This window comes from Nelumbo lutea, chromosome 3 (genome assembly GCF_056320005.1).
Source record: "Nelumbo lutea isolate HS-2025 chromosome 3, American lotus-T2T, whole genome shotgun sequence".
Classification (NCBI taxonomy): Eukaryota; Viridiplantae; Streptophyta; class Magnoliopsida; order Proteales; family Nelumbonaceae; genus Nelumbo; species Nelumbo lutea.
Window position 1 is genome coordinate 94,931,991 of NC_142686.1, and position 19,076 is coordinate 94,951,066.

Genomic DNA, 19,076 nt, shown 5'->3' on the forward strand with positions numbered 1-19,076 from the left:
TTGTGCACCACCACACCACAAAAATGTCTGCTAAAATAAATGTGTTCGGGATGAGAGCTCAAGTAGGCCATTTGTACCCATCGTTGTACTAGGAAGGAACCCAAAAGAAATTGAAGTCCTGGGGATTAGGAGATGGTTAAGTAAAACAAAACTTTCCATTACCAGCAGTATTGTATTCTTCTCCCTGCCTACCTTTCAACAGATTAGGTATTCATGTACTTCGCCTTTCCCAACAGATACCCAATTGCCCATTAAAAATAATCATCTCTAGGAACCAGAGTAATCAGTAATCACCAACCAAGATAATTACCGAGCAACATCAAAAATGAGACACGTGACAGCATTCACTGCACTTGCTAGTGATAAAAAAGGCAATACATGACTGATGAATGATGGTCTCAATTGAACACAAGACTGTATCAAGTATGTTCAATAACGTACAATTCATGTTCCTCACAAATTCTGGCGGAAAAATAACCTACGAGCATTCATTGTTTATTGCAAATTTGTTAGATGCCAATAACACAGTTTCACTATTGGACATAACAACGGTTCAAAAGCTTCGGAAAATACAAAGGTGGCAAAAATAAAAAAATAAAGCCTCTGAAAGAAGAATTTCGAATGGTTAGTACACAATCTGGGGGACAAAAACTCTGGTTAGGTAATATCCATTACTGAACTATTACAGAGGACCTGTATTATCCAACATTCGCCTTTCCCTCACTATCAAAACAAAGAAAAAAAAAAAAAACTAAGCCCAGATTAGCAGCATGCTCCTACCTCAAGAAAAACACCTCGATAACAGACATACAATACAACTTCAAAGGCACAGGGCAGTAGCCATTCAAGTGCTTTTTCAAGTATGTACAGTTTGATCAGAACCAAACACTCAAAGACACATTTCATCTAACCGTAACTACATCTTGACTGGCTACATTCAACTTGCTACAAGACCCTGAAAAACCATTGAGAGATGATCAGTAGTTATGTTGCCAGATCTGGTGTGATTGCTTAGTTGGTACACCCTGAGAACCAGCAAGTGTTCCATCATTTGGGTTTTGCTGTGGATGTTCCTGTGAGACCCTCTGTTGAGACTGATAGAAATTTGGATATCCTAAAGCTCCATAGTGCTGTGAAGGTTGCTGACCCTGTCGAAATCCACCATGCTGCTGGCTCTGTCCCTGAAAACTGTAATATGTGCTAGCTGGAAGAGCTGACATAGTTCTTGAACCAGGCCCATGCACCCACATTGCAGAGTTGTCATTCTGTCAACATAGAAACCCAAACTATAATATGGCATATCATATGACACCAATAACAACCTCCACAAGATAGAAATTAAAACGAGTTAATACCTGTTGAAGAGGGATAAAATGATTGCCATCCTTGTACTGAGAACTTATAACGTCATCATAACCAATTGTTGTGCTTGCAGGTGTGCTAGAAGGATTCAGTGGGAAACTTCCAGGAATGTTGGTTGAATTCCCAAAGCCTCCATAACCAGAAGCAACAGCAGTAGAATGAGGTAAACTGCTTGCAGAAACACTATTCTTATATTGTGGGAGGGTGTACTTTACACCAGTATTGTGTACTGCAGCCGGAGATTGTTGGTACGCATTGTTACCTGCGTATGCTTGCTGGTAAGCAGAGGGCATATACGTATAGCTCTGAGGCAGGAAAGGGTAGCCAATTATGTTTGCAAAATGCCCCAAAGGAAGAGCTGGTTGTGAATAAGGGTGCACTGTTAGGTGTTGAGGAAGAGTGGGTACTGTGGCAATGCTAGTACCAGGCAGGGTTTGTGCAGTTGGCTGAGTAGAAAATATGCCTGGCTTCACTGCCTACACATTTGAAGAAAAATACAGTAAGATTATTGGCTGAACATAATAGCACAATTTTTTCAGTAACATAAATCACAAATATTTTTCAGAGACCAATTACATTTTATCATTAAAAGTAATATGAAACTCCATGTTGTCATTTCCAAGGTTCAGCAAAAAAGATTAAATGATCCAATGGCTTAATTTTGAGTAACATAAATCACAAATATTTTGAGTTGTGACTTAATTTTGACTTTCTAAATATTCTTAGAAACAGGAAACCAAATGCTTGAACCAAGTCAACTGGATCTTGAATAATCAAAAGGCATTACTATTGAGGGTGGCATACCTCTGGCATAGACAAGGTTGGACCACTAAAAGAAGATACTTCATTGCTGGGTTTTGTGGGCATTGATTGTGTTGAAGGGAAGGGTGAGTAGGAATTATCAGACTCTCTTGCTGGTTGAACATTTGATGCCAACAAATTACTTGGTAAAGAACTTGTATATGCTTGCTGCAATAACATGAAAACGCAGAAAGTCGCCATCAAAAGTACAATTATTTTAACCTCTACGGTAGAATAAAGAATAATAAGTACCTCTTCTAGTGAAAAGAAAAGTTCAAATATTTTGGTAATTTTAAATGCAATCTACTTGGTAAAGTCATCACGAAGCTGATCCCAACTCACCCCCACCCCCCTCAAAAAAAAAAAAAAATATATATATATATATATATATATATATATATATATATATATATATCCAAGCAACAAAATGGACATCTTAATTGCTAATGCATTGATCAGGTAGTGATTCATCACCTCAAGCTAACCAGAATAAAATCTGTCACTTCACCTGTATGTATATAAAATTTGTGGTGCTCTCCCTTACAAATAAAGTTTAGTTTAAGTTGGTGAATATTAGATGCCCAATTTCTTCCCTTTTTTCTCTTTGTAAAGCAAGATAAATATACTGATAGTAATGGATAAATATTAGAAATTTACAGCTTGCCCTGTTTACAATACTTTTTTGTTCACTCTTTTTTGAGATTATAATTATAAAATAGACATTATTAAACTAAAATAATCATTTTGTGTGTTTATATACTAATTTCTTTTTCATTGTTTTCTTATTTTCTAGGGTTTAATCAACACAAACATTGCTAAATGCTGTATTAAACCCTCAAAGACTTCAGAACCTGAACCAATAAGGAAGAAGTTAAAATTTTATCTAGTCAACACATTTTATTCTTCCATATAGTCTTCTTCTTCTTCTTCTTCCATTACTTTTTCTTTTCTTCTTTTCCTATAAAAAAATAAGGGTTCATCCCATATATTTTTTGAATTTTATTTTTCTTCTTATTTTTCTTCTCATGAATATGTTGATTTTCTTTACTTTAATATGAACTTTATACTTTTCTTATGAAAACTATGAATAATTATTAAGGAAATATGGTTATGGTACCTAGGGAACTAGCCTAGGATCTACGTTTTCAACATAAAAAAAGTCCATCGCTTAGGTGGGTAGGTGACAAAGCGCCCCCCTGTCGCCTAGCCTCACCTTGGCGCCTTGAAAACTATCCTAGGCGATGGACAGTTTTAAGTAAAAACATGTATCCTAGGGTAGTTCGCTAGGTTCCATAATCATAATTCCTTGATAAATATCCATTATTTTTCATAAGAAAGTTATAAACTTCATGTTAAAGTAAAGAAAATCAACATATTCCAACATATTCATGAGAAGAAAAAGATGAAAGAAAAGAAAATTCAAAAAATATAGGGGCTGAACCCCTATTTCTGTCATAGGAAAAGAAGAAGAATACTATGTCTATTTTATAATTATAACCTAAAAAATTAAGTTTCTTATAACATGCTATAGAATACTGCTTGACGATTAGGCGAGCCAAGCCTCCAAGGGCGCCTTGTCACCTAGTCGATTAAACCCTAGTGCTTGGCGATTAAACTCTAGTGCTTGTTCTCTTGTTGAGTAGTGTTCTTTTTATTGCTTGTGTTAACGAGCCTTTCTTTATGGGCCTGTTACCTTCCTTTTATTTTCTTTTAAGTTATTGATGAGCTGGGTGCCCACTTAAGGGCAGACTTGTAATTAACGTTGATTAAGTCTGATTAATAAAAGATTAGTGAGAGGAGAGAGAGTATAAATATCGAACTCTCTTCTTCTTCCTCTTCTTCTTCCTCTTCTTCTCAACTTTCTTCTTCCTCCTGTTGTTTTCTCCATTTTTTCTTTTTTTTGTTGCTGCACTCAGAAACTAATCTCAGATTTAGAGGTCTGAATCACATCTCCAGAAATATAGACCATATAATGGCATGAGGAACTGCAGCCCAAATCACCTTCCCCTTCTTATTCAATCCCTTCACATTCCATGCAGGAGATATTCACATGGCCAGAAGGTACTATCAGCCTTTCAAAGAATGAGACCAAATCTTAAGAGTCTTAGTACTGCGGTTCATAACAATTTTTGGAACGGTTTATCATGTAAAACATAGACGGGTGGTAATTTGGAACATCCAAACTTTGCCAAGAACAGGGATACCTAAGCCTTCCCACATCTATATCTTTCATAATAATTAAAATTTTTATGACAGTCAAAAAAAAAAGTTAATTTTGGCTTCTCTAGTTTATTGCTTCAAATATTCAGTCCTGGAAGTTTACTCCTAGACATTATACTGCTTTTCTAACCAACATGATGTGTAAGTAAAAACAAATCGTTATCAAGAAAGACGCATTTTCCAAAGTCCTGTTGCAAATGCTAGCTCAGAAAATATTTCAAATGTTTGTTGAAGTAATGCAATTTTTTTATCAACAATTAAAGAAATGCGATATAATTACCAGAACACTTGAAAAAGGAGCAAGATTCTGCATCTGAGAGTTTGTTTGTGCATAAGCAAACCCAGCATTAGGCTGTGTCGTGTTTTCAAATGTGTAACCAGGTACAGAAGATGGAAAATCGTAGTGGTGTCTATGTGTAGATTCAGAAGTATCCTGTTTCGTAACCTCTGGTTGTAAAGAAGATTCTGGATCGAATACCTCAGTTCCAGTGCTGGCTCTTGGAACTATATTCTCATTCGAGGATCTAATATGCTCATCTCCGTAGTATTCAGAATTTCTGACAGGAACATGTTTTTAAAACATTAAATAATCCACGTGTAAGAAAAAACGGAAAAGTGAATAATTGACTTGTGGATGTAAAGAACAGGAAGAATACCTAGCATCCGAGTGGCTAACTGATGAAGCATCTACTGATACAGAGGCCTCCTCCAAGTTACCTTTTAAGGGTCTAGATGCAAATGATGCAGACAACGTTGCACTTATACCAGATCCAAAGCTACCAAAACTCAAGTGCGAACAGTCTGCAGTTGGGACTTGCAGGTGATTTGGAATTACTACAGCAGGGTTATCCTGGGAAGAGGGTACCCCTAGCTCCTCTTGCAAATGCAGTTGCTGCAAGCTTGCCGCAGCTGATGATACTGCTACACTGACATCTTCAACTGAAAATATGGAGTAATTAGGAAACATTCAAGAGGATGTTGACACAAACTTCAGCAAAGAAACAGACTAGCATTGAGGAAACTAAATGGTAGGAAAAAGAGTTTCCATTAATAACATAGATTTATCATAATCCATAGTTCCATACAACCAGAAGCAATAACAGTTTTACAAGTTACAACCTAAAGAAAATTTCTTCAAGTAACCAAATAGCCAAGTCTGAGCAGTGGTATACAGAAATTCATAATAAATGTTATATCACACTGGCTTATATATATATAAAGAGAGAGAGAGAGAGAGAAAGAGAGAAATATATATATTTGTGTTGGACATGCAAAAATTCAATAAGTATAGCAGCTTTCAAGATTACAAGATATGTTCATCTGATGGTCCCAACCCAACCAGTGTTTTAAAAGGTGTAGAAGGCGTACACCTGGAGGTGTGCCTCCAGGCAAGTGCCCCCAAGGCGTAGGCAAGAGGCGTTGACACCTCTGAGGCATACACATCATGTACAGGCATATGCCTCATGCACACCTCATATAAAAAGACAAAAGAAAAAAAAAAGGAAAGGCAAAGAAAGGGAAGGGAAAGAAAAAGAAAGAAAGAGAAGAACAAAAAAAAAAGAGAAAAGAAAAGAAAAGAAAAGAAAAGAAAAGGGAAGGGAAGAATAGATAAGGGGAAAGAAAGTGGGTCAGGGCTCTGCCCTTTTCAACTAGTGCTATGCATCTTCATTCTTTTGAACAGATGGTGGCAATAGGATAGGGCAGAAGGAGTTGTAGTTAAACATATTCTATGACACCAAAAAACTGTTTTTTATGGCAAATAAAATTCATTGAAGCAAAAGGAGAATATAAAAAGGTAACAAGAAACCACCTACCTAGAATAGAAAGGAGAAAAAACCACTCAAAGCTCCACAAAATAAATTTATAAACCCCTATACAGCTAGGCCCAACATACAAGAGCACAGAGAGGGAAAAGGGATGAAGCAAAAAGAAGCCTCACTCATATGCACAAAGAGCCCTCTCCAGTTTATAGAGTATAGCATGTCTCTTACACCGTGAAAACAAAAGAGTGAACAGCCACAAAACTCAACCCTATCCAATCTCCATCTCCAAAGACTTGAGATATACCCCTGGTCCCTACATCACTCAATTCCTTCCCCTTACACCCATTCCTGTCCTAACACCTTCACCTCCTCCAAACTAAACCAATCCAAGGAACAACCCTTTTAATTAAAGTATCGACACTTTTCTTTCTACCGTTTTCCCACTGACCCCTAAACCAACCCATTCAGGTTTTCCAACTTGCTTTCCAGGCTCGACCCCTCTCCTGGCCTCACTAATTGCACCTACATGGCTACACTAACGTCATCCTTCCCTTTCTTTTCCTCTTCCAACTTAACAAACATGCTCTCTGAGAGAGCCTCACCTCCTAGAAAAAAAAAATCCCGAGAGATTTCACCACTCAAGCCTCTTGCTCAACCACAACTTCCAAGGGAAAAGATATATCTACCGCATGATGGACTTTGTCAAGCTGGGCTCCACATCAGAATCATCAGGCACCTATAACTCAATAGCTCCCTCTAAAACATTTCCTGTCTCACCAACCTGACTTTCCTCTGTTATCTGCTTCTATTAAAGATAGTCCTGTTCCCCTGCAAAGGAAGAAGAAAAAGTGACTTATGCTACCAGCCATGTCGCATGGACATAAACACGAGAGTCAATCTGACATTTATCCAAGAGTCTGATTCCACAAGACTCGAGAGCATGGGTTCTTAGATACATATATGAAAAAGTATATACTATTAAGATGGTTCCATTTTTTTTCAATGCTGACATAATATATCTGCAAAAAAGGGGTTTGGAATGTTGCCTTTGTAACTAAGTAACATTTTTTATCATTGCTAGCAAGTAACATTTGATACAAAACATGATATTGCACTTGTACATTAGCTGTTCATTTATGTCAAACAAGCTAGGAGATAAAAGGGAGTGTTATTTAGAAGTGCCTTCAAGAATATGTGGCGTGTCAGACTCCAATGAGTGCCCAACATGGACATGTTGTTCATGCAACAGTGCTACCAGCTATCTGAACCAGGCACTAAATAAACTCAGGATGACAATCAGCCTCCCTGAACTATTTGCTTTGTTCTTCACTAGCAGCTCAACATGCACTTATGACTCACTTGCCAGAAGGGTGAAAAAAGCCTTCCTGTTGCGCTTTTATCATCTGCAATAGACATTTAAAGCTGTTTTCTTAGTGATTGTAGAGAGATTAGGCCAAATGGGGTAGGGCCCCTTCATGTCTTTCTAATCGGTTCTTTCTTGCTATGTTTTCTTATTAGGCCTTTTCTTTATGGGCCTTTAGCTCTTGTTTATGTTTTCTAAGTATAGTGCTGATGTAGACGCCTACTTAAGGGCAATCTTGTAAATTATGTAACTTAAGCAAGTTTATTAAAAAGGATTAGTGGGAGAAAGAGGAGATTATTGAACTCCTCCTTTCTTTCTCCTTTCTTCTCCAATCTTCCTTCTTCTTGCTGTCTTCTTCTTCTTCCCTAATTTCTTTTGCTTTATTCTAAAATATTCTACTAATTTTATTGGTTTGAATCACATATCGGTATCAGAGCAGGTTTCCCTTCCATTTTTCCCCTTTTTTTCTTTTTTCCCATACACTCTTTTTTCTAATCGAAAGGTGTATGGAGAGATAAATAGATGATTATTTATCGGTATCAGAGCAGGTTTCCCTTCCATTTTCCCCTTTTTTTCTTTTTTCCCATACACTCTTTCTTCTAATCGAAAGGTGTATGGAGAGATAAATAGATGATTATTCAGAGATCTTGTTTTCCTAGTTGGTAGAGGGTTTGGATAGTCAGAATCTGGCCGAAGATTGCAAAGAAAGTGGGAATGCAGATATTTTTCCCAAAACCCTAGCCGACTAGAGAATTTCCAATTATAGGTTGAAGACTGTTTGGGTGTGGCACTCAAGGCTTGGAGGGTTCCTTTTTATCTCCAAAAGTGGGTGGCTGCAGTTGGAAGTGGTTTGGATAGCTCTAGTTTGAGCGTCTACCTCTTCTCTCTTTAACCCCAGTGGCCAGGTACGGTGAAACCCTAGTTTTTGGGACTTTTGAGTGCTTGACTAACCTTAGTTAGGTCTATAAAAGTTAAAAACATTGTTTTTTTATTTTCATTTGATTGATGGAGCAATCTGGAAGTGAGGTGAAGTAGAGCTTGTTCCTTTCTTTGGTACTTCTCTTGAGGGGGAGCATTAAGACGAGCTGTTTGCATTGTCACCCTCTGTTCCTCTTCCAATTCCCATTGAATCTTCTATCGAGTCTCCTCCAGTCGAGTCATCTACCCCTGCTCCCCCTCCTACTCATCCCCCTACTTTTCCTTCCCATCCTATTATCCAAAGGTGGTACCAGAGACAGACTCAAAGACATGCAAGTTGTTTCCACGCCTTCAGATGTGCCCCTTGCTCCTCCCATCACTATTGAGGTAACAGGTCAGCCCTCTTCTACCACTTCGGATACCTTCCCTGACCTTGATCTCCTTATTGCCCTTCGCAAAGGCAAACGGAAATGTACAATTCATTGCATTTCCAAAGATATGTCCTACAACCTTCTTTCCCCTTCCTACTATTCCTTCCTTGCCTTTATTTCCTCCACACATGTAACTCCCAGATCTGTCCCAAATGCCTTGTCCAAACCAGAATGAAGAGATGCTATGATGACTGAACTAGATGCTTTGCATAAGAACAATACCTGGGAAATTGTGGATTTGCCTAAAAAAAAGGAACCAATTGGCTATAAATGGGTGTTCACTATTAAGTATCATTTTGATGGTACTGTTGAGAGATATAAGGTTCATTTGGTTGCTAAAGGATATACTCAGATGTATGGTATTGACTACTTAGAAACTTTTGCCCCAGTAGCCAAGATGACTTCAATTCAAGTTTTGCTATCTTTAGCTACTGCTTTTGATTGGCCTCTTCATCAGTTTGATGTAAAGAATGTTTTTTTTTTTTTTGAATGGGGACCTAAATGAAGAGGTCTATATGTCTTTACCTCCAAGGTTGTATGGGAAGGAGATGCAAGGAAAGGTCTGTAAACTAAAGAAATCTCTTTATGGCCTTAAGCAATCTCTTAGAGCCTGGTTTGATAGATTTCAGGCTGCTCTTGTTGCTTTTGGGTACACACTGACTCAGTCGGATCATACTTTGTTTGTTAAGAGGAGAGATTCCTTAGTGACCCTCCTGATTGTCTATGTTGATGATATTGTGATTACAGGTAATGATACTCAAGAAGTTGTTCATCTCAAGAGTTTTCTTAACACTGAGTTTAAAATTAAAGACTTGGGAGGACTCAGATATTTCTTGGGAATTGAAGTTGCCCGATCTAGGGATGGTATCTTCATTTCTCAACGGGAGTATGTTCTTGATCTCCTTGCAGAGACTGGAAAATTGAGGGCTCGACATGCTTCCACTCCTATTGACCTAAATCATAAGTTGTTAGTGACTGAAGGTGAATAGTTGCCTGATAAGGGAGTATTCCTGAGACTGGTCGGGAAGTTATTATACCTTTGCATGACTCGGCCAGATATTTCCTATGCAGTTGGTGTAATCAGCCAATTTATGCATTCTCCTAGAGATACACATTTAATAGCTGCTAAGAGTTTTGCTCTATCTAAAAGGGACTCCAAGGAAAGGTATCTTGTTTGCTAAGCATGAACACATGAGCTGGAAGATTGATGCTGACTGGGCCGGATGTATTGATGATAGGAGGTCTACTTCAGGTTACTGTGCTATGGTAGCAAGGAATCATGGAGTACGAAGCAATCTGTAGTGGCAAGATCTTCAGCTGAAGCGAAGTACAGGGAAATGGCACATGGAGTTTTTGGACTTTTGTGGTTGAGATCACTTTTAGATGAATTGGGCATAGACTGTGAGAAGCCAATGATATTATATTGTGACAACCAGGTTGCTATCAACACTGCACATAATCCTGTTCAACATGACAGAACTAAGCACATTGAAGTTGATAGGCATTTTATACGAGAGAGAGTTGCTTCAGGAGAAGCATGTCTACTATTTGTTGCTTCTAAAGAACAATTGGCTGATGTTTTGATAAAAGGTGTTCCTAAAGGAAAGTTGGCTCATTATATAAGCAAGCTGGGCATAATGGATATCTATGCTCAGTTTGAGGGGGAGTGTAGAGAGACTGGGCCAAATGGGCCCTAGCCCATTCGCGTCTTTCTAATTGATTCTTTCTTGTTATGTTTTCTTATTGGGCCTTTATTTCTTGTTTATGTTTTCCAAGTATAGTGCTGATGTGGACGCCTACTTAAGGGTAACCTTGTAAATTATGTAACTTAAGCAAGTTTATTAAAAAGAATTAGTGGGAGAAAGAGGAGATTATCGAACTCCTTCTCCAATCTTCCTTCTTCTTCTTCTTGTCTTCTTCTTCCCTAATTTCTTTTGCTTTATTCTAAAATATTCTACTATTTTTATTGGTTTGAGTCACATCTGTTATCACTCTATGACTTAAATGCCTTCAAGTTATTAATGGAAGTCTGGATCTCCTACGAAGTTCCAAACTCTGCCAAAACCAAAACTCTACAGACCCACCATTTAGGCAGCCAACAGACCACCTAAACTCTCTCTCCAACAAAGCTTCAGTTCAATTTTGTGGTCCATCTTCCATCATCCACCATGACACCACTATCAAGTTCCATCATCTACCACGTTTCCAGAACAACCATCTAGATCATTGTCACCAAGTGAAGGAAGGTGACCATTTAGGCAATCGGCTGACTCCTTGGCTAAATAGGGGGTGGGAAGATCTCATTTGTTTTGGGCTATTCTGTAATATGTTTGTTTGGGTTTGAAAAGGAAGGTTAAGACATTTTACCCCTCCTTTCTGGTTGTATCTTGCATATCTCTTTTAATAAAAGTGCTGTTATTGATAAAGAAAAAAGGAAGGTAACGATTTGAGGTGGTTGGAATATCATGAGAATAGGGCTTTCTTGTTTCTCAAACCATAGATCTGAGATCAGGTTTTCCAATTCTTCTCAAGCCACATATCTGAAATCTGGGTCACAGTGTTCAGGCCATGGTTCAAAGTATCGATACTCTCAATATGCACAATTTTGCATATCAAGAGTTTCAATGAACCAAAAGTATATACTTTCAAATTTTTCCTGATATGTTGATAGGGGGACCCATCACATCATTTATTATCAACTAAAAACTCAAGACCTCCTTTGCCTCTTTATCTAGCATATTGACCAGCAAAAGATACGATAAAATATGCCCAATATGGGGCATATTGTATTGATATTTTGAACCTTGGTTCAGACTCCATTTCCATCTTTTTATTTCTTCATTTTTCAATGATGGTACAAGATCAGATGACCATTTTGGTTCAGTAGTTCAAAACCAGAAAACATTCTATTCACATATTCAAATCAGATTCGAATTGGATATCCGAGAATATTATTAACTACTTGAATTCAAATCTCATTCTAAAAGATCTGTCATCAATTCAAATTGGATATACACCAATCCAAATTCTATTTGATACACTTGTAGCCCTGCATGCGAACCTGACCAATTGACATCCCTAGCTGAATTTTTGTTCCAGTGTTGCATAAACTCAAATAAATAAACATCTCCATGTTGGACATTCATCAAAGTCCGACTTTTGCTTTCTATTGCATAGCTTGTTCAACATACAATAACAGCTTATGTACAAGATGAATGCCATATTTCATAACAAATGTTATTCAGTAACAAAAGACAACATTTTTTCCAGGTATATAACATTGGAATTCAAAAATAAGAACTATTTTAATAGCATAACTTTTTGTAGACGTGTCTATGAGTCCACATTTTCTCATCTTGTCAAATCAAACTCTTGAACGTGTCTGATTCCAACTCCTGTGTCCATGTCTATGCAACACTGCTTTACACCAATCCATCCAATCCCAAACCTCCTTCTTTGCTCATATAATCCAACTCCCAATCGATGAGGTATATCTTCTTGGAATCCACTGGTTCCCATAAGAAATCGTTCATAATCCTCTGCAACCTTTGGTTACTAAGGAAGGGATCCTAAAGACAAACAGGTAGTATACAAGGAGATAACCACAGTAGAGAGATAATTCATTTTCTACCCCTTAGAGAGAGATAATTCATTTCCTAAGTTGCTAGTTGTTTGCTAATAGCATTATCTCAATTGATGAACCTAATGAAGGAATGCAAAATTAGGTTTACGTGCAAATACAAATACCTTAGAAACCAGAGGTTTTAAAATAAGGACTAAAACTGAATATATGCCATGTAAACTTAATAAACTTTAATAATAATAATAATAATAATAATAATAATAATAGGAGTGCAAATCAGGGCTCACTTAGGATAAGAAACCAAGAGATAACTCAATACAACATTTTCCGGTACCTACATTCGATAATTCAAAACAAGGGAAAAACTAAAGAGGAAGACAACCATAGAATTAAAGTGGGATGGGCAATGGAGGGGTGCATCCTGAGTCTTATATGATAGGAAAATACCACTTAGATTAAAAGGAAATTTATGTAAAACAATTGTAAGTCCAGCAATGCTGTATGGAAGCAGAGTGTTGGACAGTCAAAATACAGCATGTCCAAAAAAAGAGTTTTGGCATAATAGATATGCTGAGATGGATGAATTGAAAAACTAGAAAGAATAGGATCAGAAATGAAGTCATTTGAAGCAACTTAGAAATATCTCCAATAAGTATTAAAACAAGAGAAAGTACACTAAGATGGTTAGGTCATGAAATCATATGCATAGAAAGACCACCTACAGCAACCATAAGAAGCAATCTATTACATGATGAAGGGACTAGAAAGGCTAGGGCTGGACCAAAAAGGACATGGGAGTGGTAAGAAATGATTTAAGAGCTCATAATTTAACAATGGATACGACACTAAACAGAACAAAATGGAAAAATAGGATTCGCGTAGCCAATACCATATAGTGGGGATAAGGCTGCAAATAGTTAGGATGGTGATTTTGATGTATCCTCCATGAGAATACCATCAAATGCAGCTTATCCAAAGTTGTTTTCTAGTTAGAAATCCTTTCAAAACACCCAATTAGGAGATTGAGGGTTTCCTACTCCTTGATCTCTTCTATCCCTACAAAACAAAATCAGAAATTGTAAATGGGATACTATCAATTTGTTCCTACTTTCAGACAGTGTATGACCTTAGCTCCAATCAGAATGATGTACATTATGACATTTAATGTAAATGAATAAAGTACATATTTGATTCATGTTATTATGGTGTATTTCTGTGTAATACCCTTAAACTGGACACATGAAACTCGTGTTAGTTTAGAATCTTCACAGTCGTTGGATAGATCTGGGGAGATTTATCCTGCCAAGACTGACATTGATGTGCCACAAAGTTGGCTGGGGTTGGCTTGTCTCAGCTGCTAAGGTGAAACCAGAGGTACATGCAGTGTGGGTTTTTTCTTGAAACCTTGAACCGGACCAGAATTCCAATATTGCCCTGAACCTAGAAGATAGATGGGCAAAACTGGAATGTTACACCTGACCCCTATACTCGATTATGATACTGCACTAGGTGTCGGACTGACCTATCTTTGATATGCCATCAGTGAGATCCTTAGAGGGTCAAAACTTGGGTATGTTGGGACAGTCCGAGAATTCATCTAAGTAGGTGATCATAGTGGTAGGATCAGCCCCTTTGTCGGACAAAGTGAATGATCGAGGACGCATTCTCTCTGATGGAAACCAAAACTGTCGGCAGTCGATTTCAACTGTTGAAATTTGTTTTTGCAAAATATATTTATATAGAGATATACATATATATATTATGGTTTCAAAATGTTTGCAAAAGGTTTTAATCCTCGGGATCCATGTGTGTAGAGAGTGCAGCATTATACCTTGCAGCCGAGGAAGAGATCCTCTCTTGTCGGGCAGTGTTTAATCATTAAGGGCTAAAAGGTTAAATGTAAGACCATTGAGGGTAATACCTGATGAACTAATCTTGCATCTACCCACAGTCCTTGGGTTTTTATAAGGTGGCTTAACCCAATGACCATTTAGTGTAAATGTTGGGCCCATTAAGAGCCCATGGTGATGGGCTCAGGTGTTCACTGTCTCCTACAGTGAATTCGACCAGGCCTTGTAACAGAGGCTGGGTTGAACCCATGTGGCTGATGTGTAAATCAATGTTTGTGTCCCACGCCATACAAGAATATCCAATTGGGCAGCAGTTTGGAGGATAAGTGAGCACATGGACTTAATGGGCCTAAAGCCCAATTTGAATTGGCTTAATTAGATTAATTAAAGAGGGGCGGTTATGGGATTTAGATCAACAGATATGATAAGGGATTGTCCATATCCACTCAGAGAGTCCAGATCCAAATAAAGATTTGGATCGGGAAACTCCTAATTAGATTAGCAGGGCTGATCTTTATCTACAGATAAGATAAGGGATTATCCATATCTCTTAAAGAGAGACCAGATCCAAATACAAGATTTGGATTAGGAAACTCCTAATGGGATTAGGAGTTAATCCCTTTAAGGCTATAAATAGAGGAGCAGTGCGAACCTCCAGATCATCCTTCAGTTTTACTAATTCAAGAGAGAAAACAGCATACAGTTGGACTGACGCCATCTTTTGCTCTTGCCTTCTCTTGCTATTGCCGCCATTACCAGTTCGATCTCCACCTGTAGAAGCAATCACATGCCCTCCATCGAGTTCTTGCTGAAGAACCATCCTGCTGATTCTGCTCCACCCTACAATGTGTCATCTTCAGTGGAAGCAGTTTTTGGTATTCTCCTTGAGCGTGAACACCTTCATTGGGGGTTACTACTACTTCGTATCAGGTATATCCCTCTCCTACCTTTTGGTTTCAGATCTGGTCTGGTTTAAGTTCACGATTAATCCTTGAAAATGCAATTTTCTAAAATAGGGAATGTGATTCCCACATGGGAGAGAGAGAGAGAGGAATTTTTGAAATTTCACCCAACCTACCTACAGGGTTCGGCCATCCATAAGATGGATCTCTCATCCCTTCACCTGCATATCTTCCACAACTCCTGAAGACCTAAACAATCCATAATTGTTGGCCCTAGAAATGAGGCAACTAAGCAAATATGCTTTGAGAGTGGAAAGAAAGGAGGATAAGGGCTCACCTTGTTTAATTCCTCTTTTGGAAAGGAAAAAATCATTTACTTTTCCATTGGCTAAATGGCTAAAACTGAGAATAGTGACACAATCAGATACAACCCATTGTCCATAGTTTCCAATATCTCTCCAAGCACATTTTATCAAATCCATTAAACAAATGAATAAACATGATCCAAAACCCACCAGAAGATAATTCAAACAACCAGGTACAAAAATAATTATCAGTAATGTTTATCCTTGCAACTGAAAAACAAATCAAGACTCTAGAACAAAACAGATCTTGTGACATGGCAAAAAAGATATAATTATCAGTTTTTGAACAGGATTGATGTTCTTTTTATAGAACCTCACTCTACTCTAGCAATCCTCCAGATAAAAGCATTCAAATCACTGCCCCACACTGTGCATGTTAATATACTCCATTATATTTCATCATGTTCCTTGCAAAGAGAAACATTTTCAGTGGCCATTTAATTGTTATATCTACACTGCTGGTATAATTAGTTTAAATGAATGGTAGATGTGAAACTTCTATAAATAGCTATTATTTTCAGCTTTTATTTCCATCATTAAATCAAGAATCCTATGAGAAAGCATAAATAATGTTTGTAAATCAGTGCCACGTCAAAAATACTTAAACCATGGTCAAGCTGCAGATTAACTCCTAACCTGAGGAACTTACTCAGAAACCATGATTTGTGGAACACTTCCAAGATTTTTTGGGACGGGCACCAGCTGGCATGACACTCATGCCAAGATGTGTTGAGCATAAAATCTGACACATGCTGACATTTCCACTTTAATTTATATTTCTAATTTCTAAATTGTACATAAAGGCATGTCATTGTCAAAGACGGTTTTTGTTGTGACCCACTGCATTTGTTCTTTTCTTACATTTGGTAAATTATTAAGTGCGCAAGCATTACATATATACAAGGCCGCTTACATATATGTCTACAAATATGCATATCTATAGACATGCCCACATTTCTAGAATTTGGGTACTTGCAATGTCTGACTCCTTGTTGATATGTGGCATTCTGTATTCAGAGATCATAGCTTGCAATGAATTGGATAAGAACATGCGCATACAAAAAAAATTTATTCTAGGTGAATAATGATAGAAACTTGTGCTCAAAAAAAAAATATTAAGTCCTAGTGACAGAAGTCTAAAAGATGCCTTCAGGCCAGCCAAATATCAATTACATGATAAAATAACCATCAACACTCTTTACTGCTCTATATCCTTTCTTTGCCCATTTGTATTATAATGCAGGTGAAAAATATTATGGAGTTGCAGGGAAGATCTCACAGTATAAAAAACTGTCTATCTATAACACTCTAACTGAGATTTTGCATCCATTAAGTTTAAAAAGTAATTGTCAGTCTCAAATTGACCCTCTAATGTTCTCAATGACTCTTATCATTTCTCCCCTACACCTAAAGGTTGTGTTAGCAAATAACCAACAAACAACAATAACAAATTGCAGGGAGACAATTTAATTTTGAACGATGAACATTTTTCCAATGGCCAATTTACTATATATTACCTTCCTGATGTTCAAAAGCATGACTATGAGGCTGATAGGAATCCATGCTCTGGAAATAGGATGCACCACCAGAGTTGTCCTCCCGCAAATGCATAATAGATGCAGAAGTAGATTCAATACCTTCAGTGCTAAGATTTTCAACAGTAACATCTCGTCCTGATATTTGGGCTTCGTCTGGTTTTGCACTCAGATGTAGACTAGCTCTATCATCATGCAGGTCAGACTGATCAGCAGATGGCCCGGAGTCAGCAGTTGGTTCTAAAACAAAGGATCCACTAGGAGATGATGGCTTGTCAACCAAGAGCCATTCATTGTCAGAAGCCTGCTGGCTTGTAGCAGCACCTAGCTCTTGAGATGAATGCAAATCATTAAATTCTGATGACAAAGGACCAGAAATTGGTGGATGTTTCATGGTATGGTGAGATATGTTTGGTAAAACTGCATTATGTTGCGCATAAGAAACCTCTTTTGACACAACTGGGGTACTGGTTGAAACTTTGTTCTGCGGTCTACCCATCCTCACAATGTCAGCCATTGAAACTTGGCCTGGGACCCCTAACCAGGCAGGCTGATGTCCTGGAGAAGGTTGCAGAGCTGAAGAAATACCGTCGCATGTGTTTGTTGACTGTATCTTGCTTTCAGCACTGACTAAACTGTTGCAACAGATATCAAGAAGGCATGTAAGTACTGAGCAAACTGATATTCGACCAACTACAGCATCAAACAATACTAAATCATCATCTAACCCTTGTCCCAACTACATGAATCCCGTTCTGCCATTTTGTTCTATTCAGAAAGAAAATACTAAATCAAATCCTATAATGCATGCCACTGCAAGATAGGTAACAGTTACAAGTCAACAAGTACCATATCCTAGCACTTCCAAGTATTGAAGTAACTGAGCGGTTAATAAAAACATAAATGTGCAAACATATGCGTTCATGGTTTGATTTGAAATCTTTATCATTCTTGCTCACGAAGTAAACTCTAAGCAGGTGACAAGTAGCTGCTGAGGTGCCAAGTCCAAAGAAAATTACTTGCTTCTGAAGAACATCTTTCTTGCTTTGCAATCAAATCAAAAATTGGCCACCACACACTTTTTTGTGCAAGAGTTTTGGTATTTTAAAGCAACATTAGCTGACACCAATACATCTCCAACTACCCGGTATTGTAAAGCCTACCCTTTGTTGTGCAAGAACTGGGAATCAAAAATTGTAAGCCCTACTTCCTGATTTGGTAGTGTGGGTCAAACACAACTCTGGCTGTGGAAGGCAGATTTTGGACCAATGCAGTCATCAATTGAGACAGCAAGAAAGGGAGGAGAAAAGCAGGAATTGTTTTTTTTTTTTTTTGATGAATGAATGGTATTTTATTAAATAGAGATAGAAAGAGTACAAGCATGAAGCACCCTAAGAGGAGGCACGAGGTGTTACCTTTCCTTAAAGAGGAGAAAAGCATCAATTGTTAGACAATTCTTTTTCTGTGATAGTGTGGTGTGGGTATTGGTGATTTGGAGTTTCTGCCAGTGGTTGTCCATTTCTTAGCTTTCCCAGGATCGCAATAGAAGGTCCATTTCTTGCTTTGTAGTTAGGTTAAAAAGTTGTTCTAATTGATGTTTTTTTTTCCTTTTGATTAGCTGTTGATCCAGGGGATGTTGGTCCTTGTGCCTTTGCGCTGGTGATCTCTTCCCAATCTACTCTATATACATAAAAACAAAACCTTACCATTGGTTTAGAGATGACTGAAGGGTTGAGAAATGACCAGACGGTGACCAGCCAGCAAGTTTGTAAGGAGAAGATGAGAGATCGTGTTGGCAAGACAGGAGGAAGAGACTGCCAGAGAAACAGTTCTGGGGGGAGGGGGTCAGGATCATAGGAAATCGTAGAACCATTCAGAATAACGGTGGCTAGGAAGAAGACAGGAAGGCAGTCAAGGGATTGGGAGGAAGCCGGAAAGGCAGTTTGGAAGGAATGGCCGAATGGAGGAAGCTGTACTATGAAG

The 19,076-nt window shown here is 38.0% G+C and overlaps 1 protein-coding gene across 3 annotated transcripts in view; it reads right to left on the reverse strand.

Annotated features, from left to right (window-relative positions):
• Positions 1-638: 638 nt before the first annotated feature.
• LOC148866985 (uncharacterized) overlaps positions 639-19,076 on the reverse strand; it is a 39,901-nt gene continuing 21,463 nt past the window's right edge. For 2 of the 3 annotated variants that reach the window (XM_088980887.1, XM_088980888.1), the window contains 6 exons: positions 17,076-17,728; positions 5,040-5,322; positions 4,664-4,940; positions 2,167-2,331; positions 1,356-1,838; positions 639-1,265 (listed from right to left, as the gene is read on the reverse strand). In XM_088980887.1, the coding sequence (XP_088837013.1) occupies positions 978-1,265; positions 1,356-1,838; positions 2,167-2,331; positions 4,664-4,940; positions 5,040-5,322; positions 17,076-17,728 (2,149 nt within the window). In that variant the 3' untranslated portion in view covers positions 639-977. The remainder of the gene's footprint in view (positions 1,266-1,355; positions 1,839-2,166; positions 2,332-4,663; positions 4,941-5,039; positions 5,323-17,075; positions 17,729-19,076) is intronic. The other variant, XM_088980889.1, reaches the window with a different exon arrangement.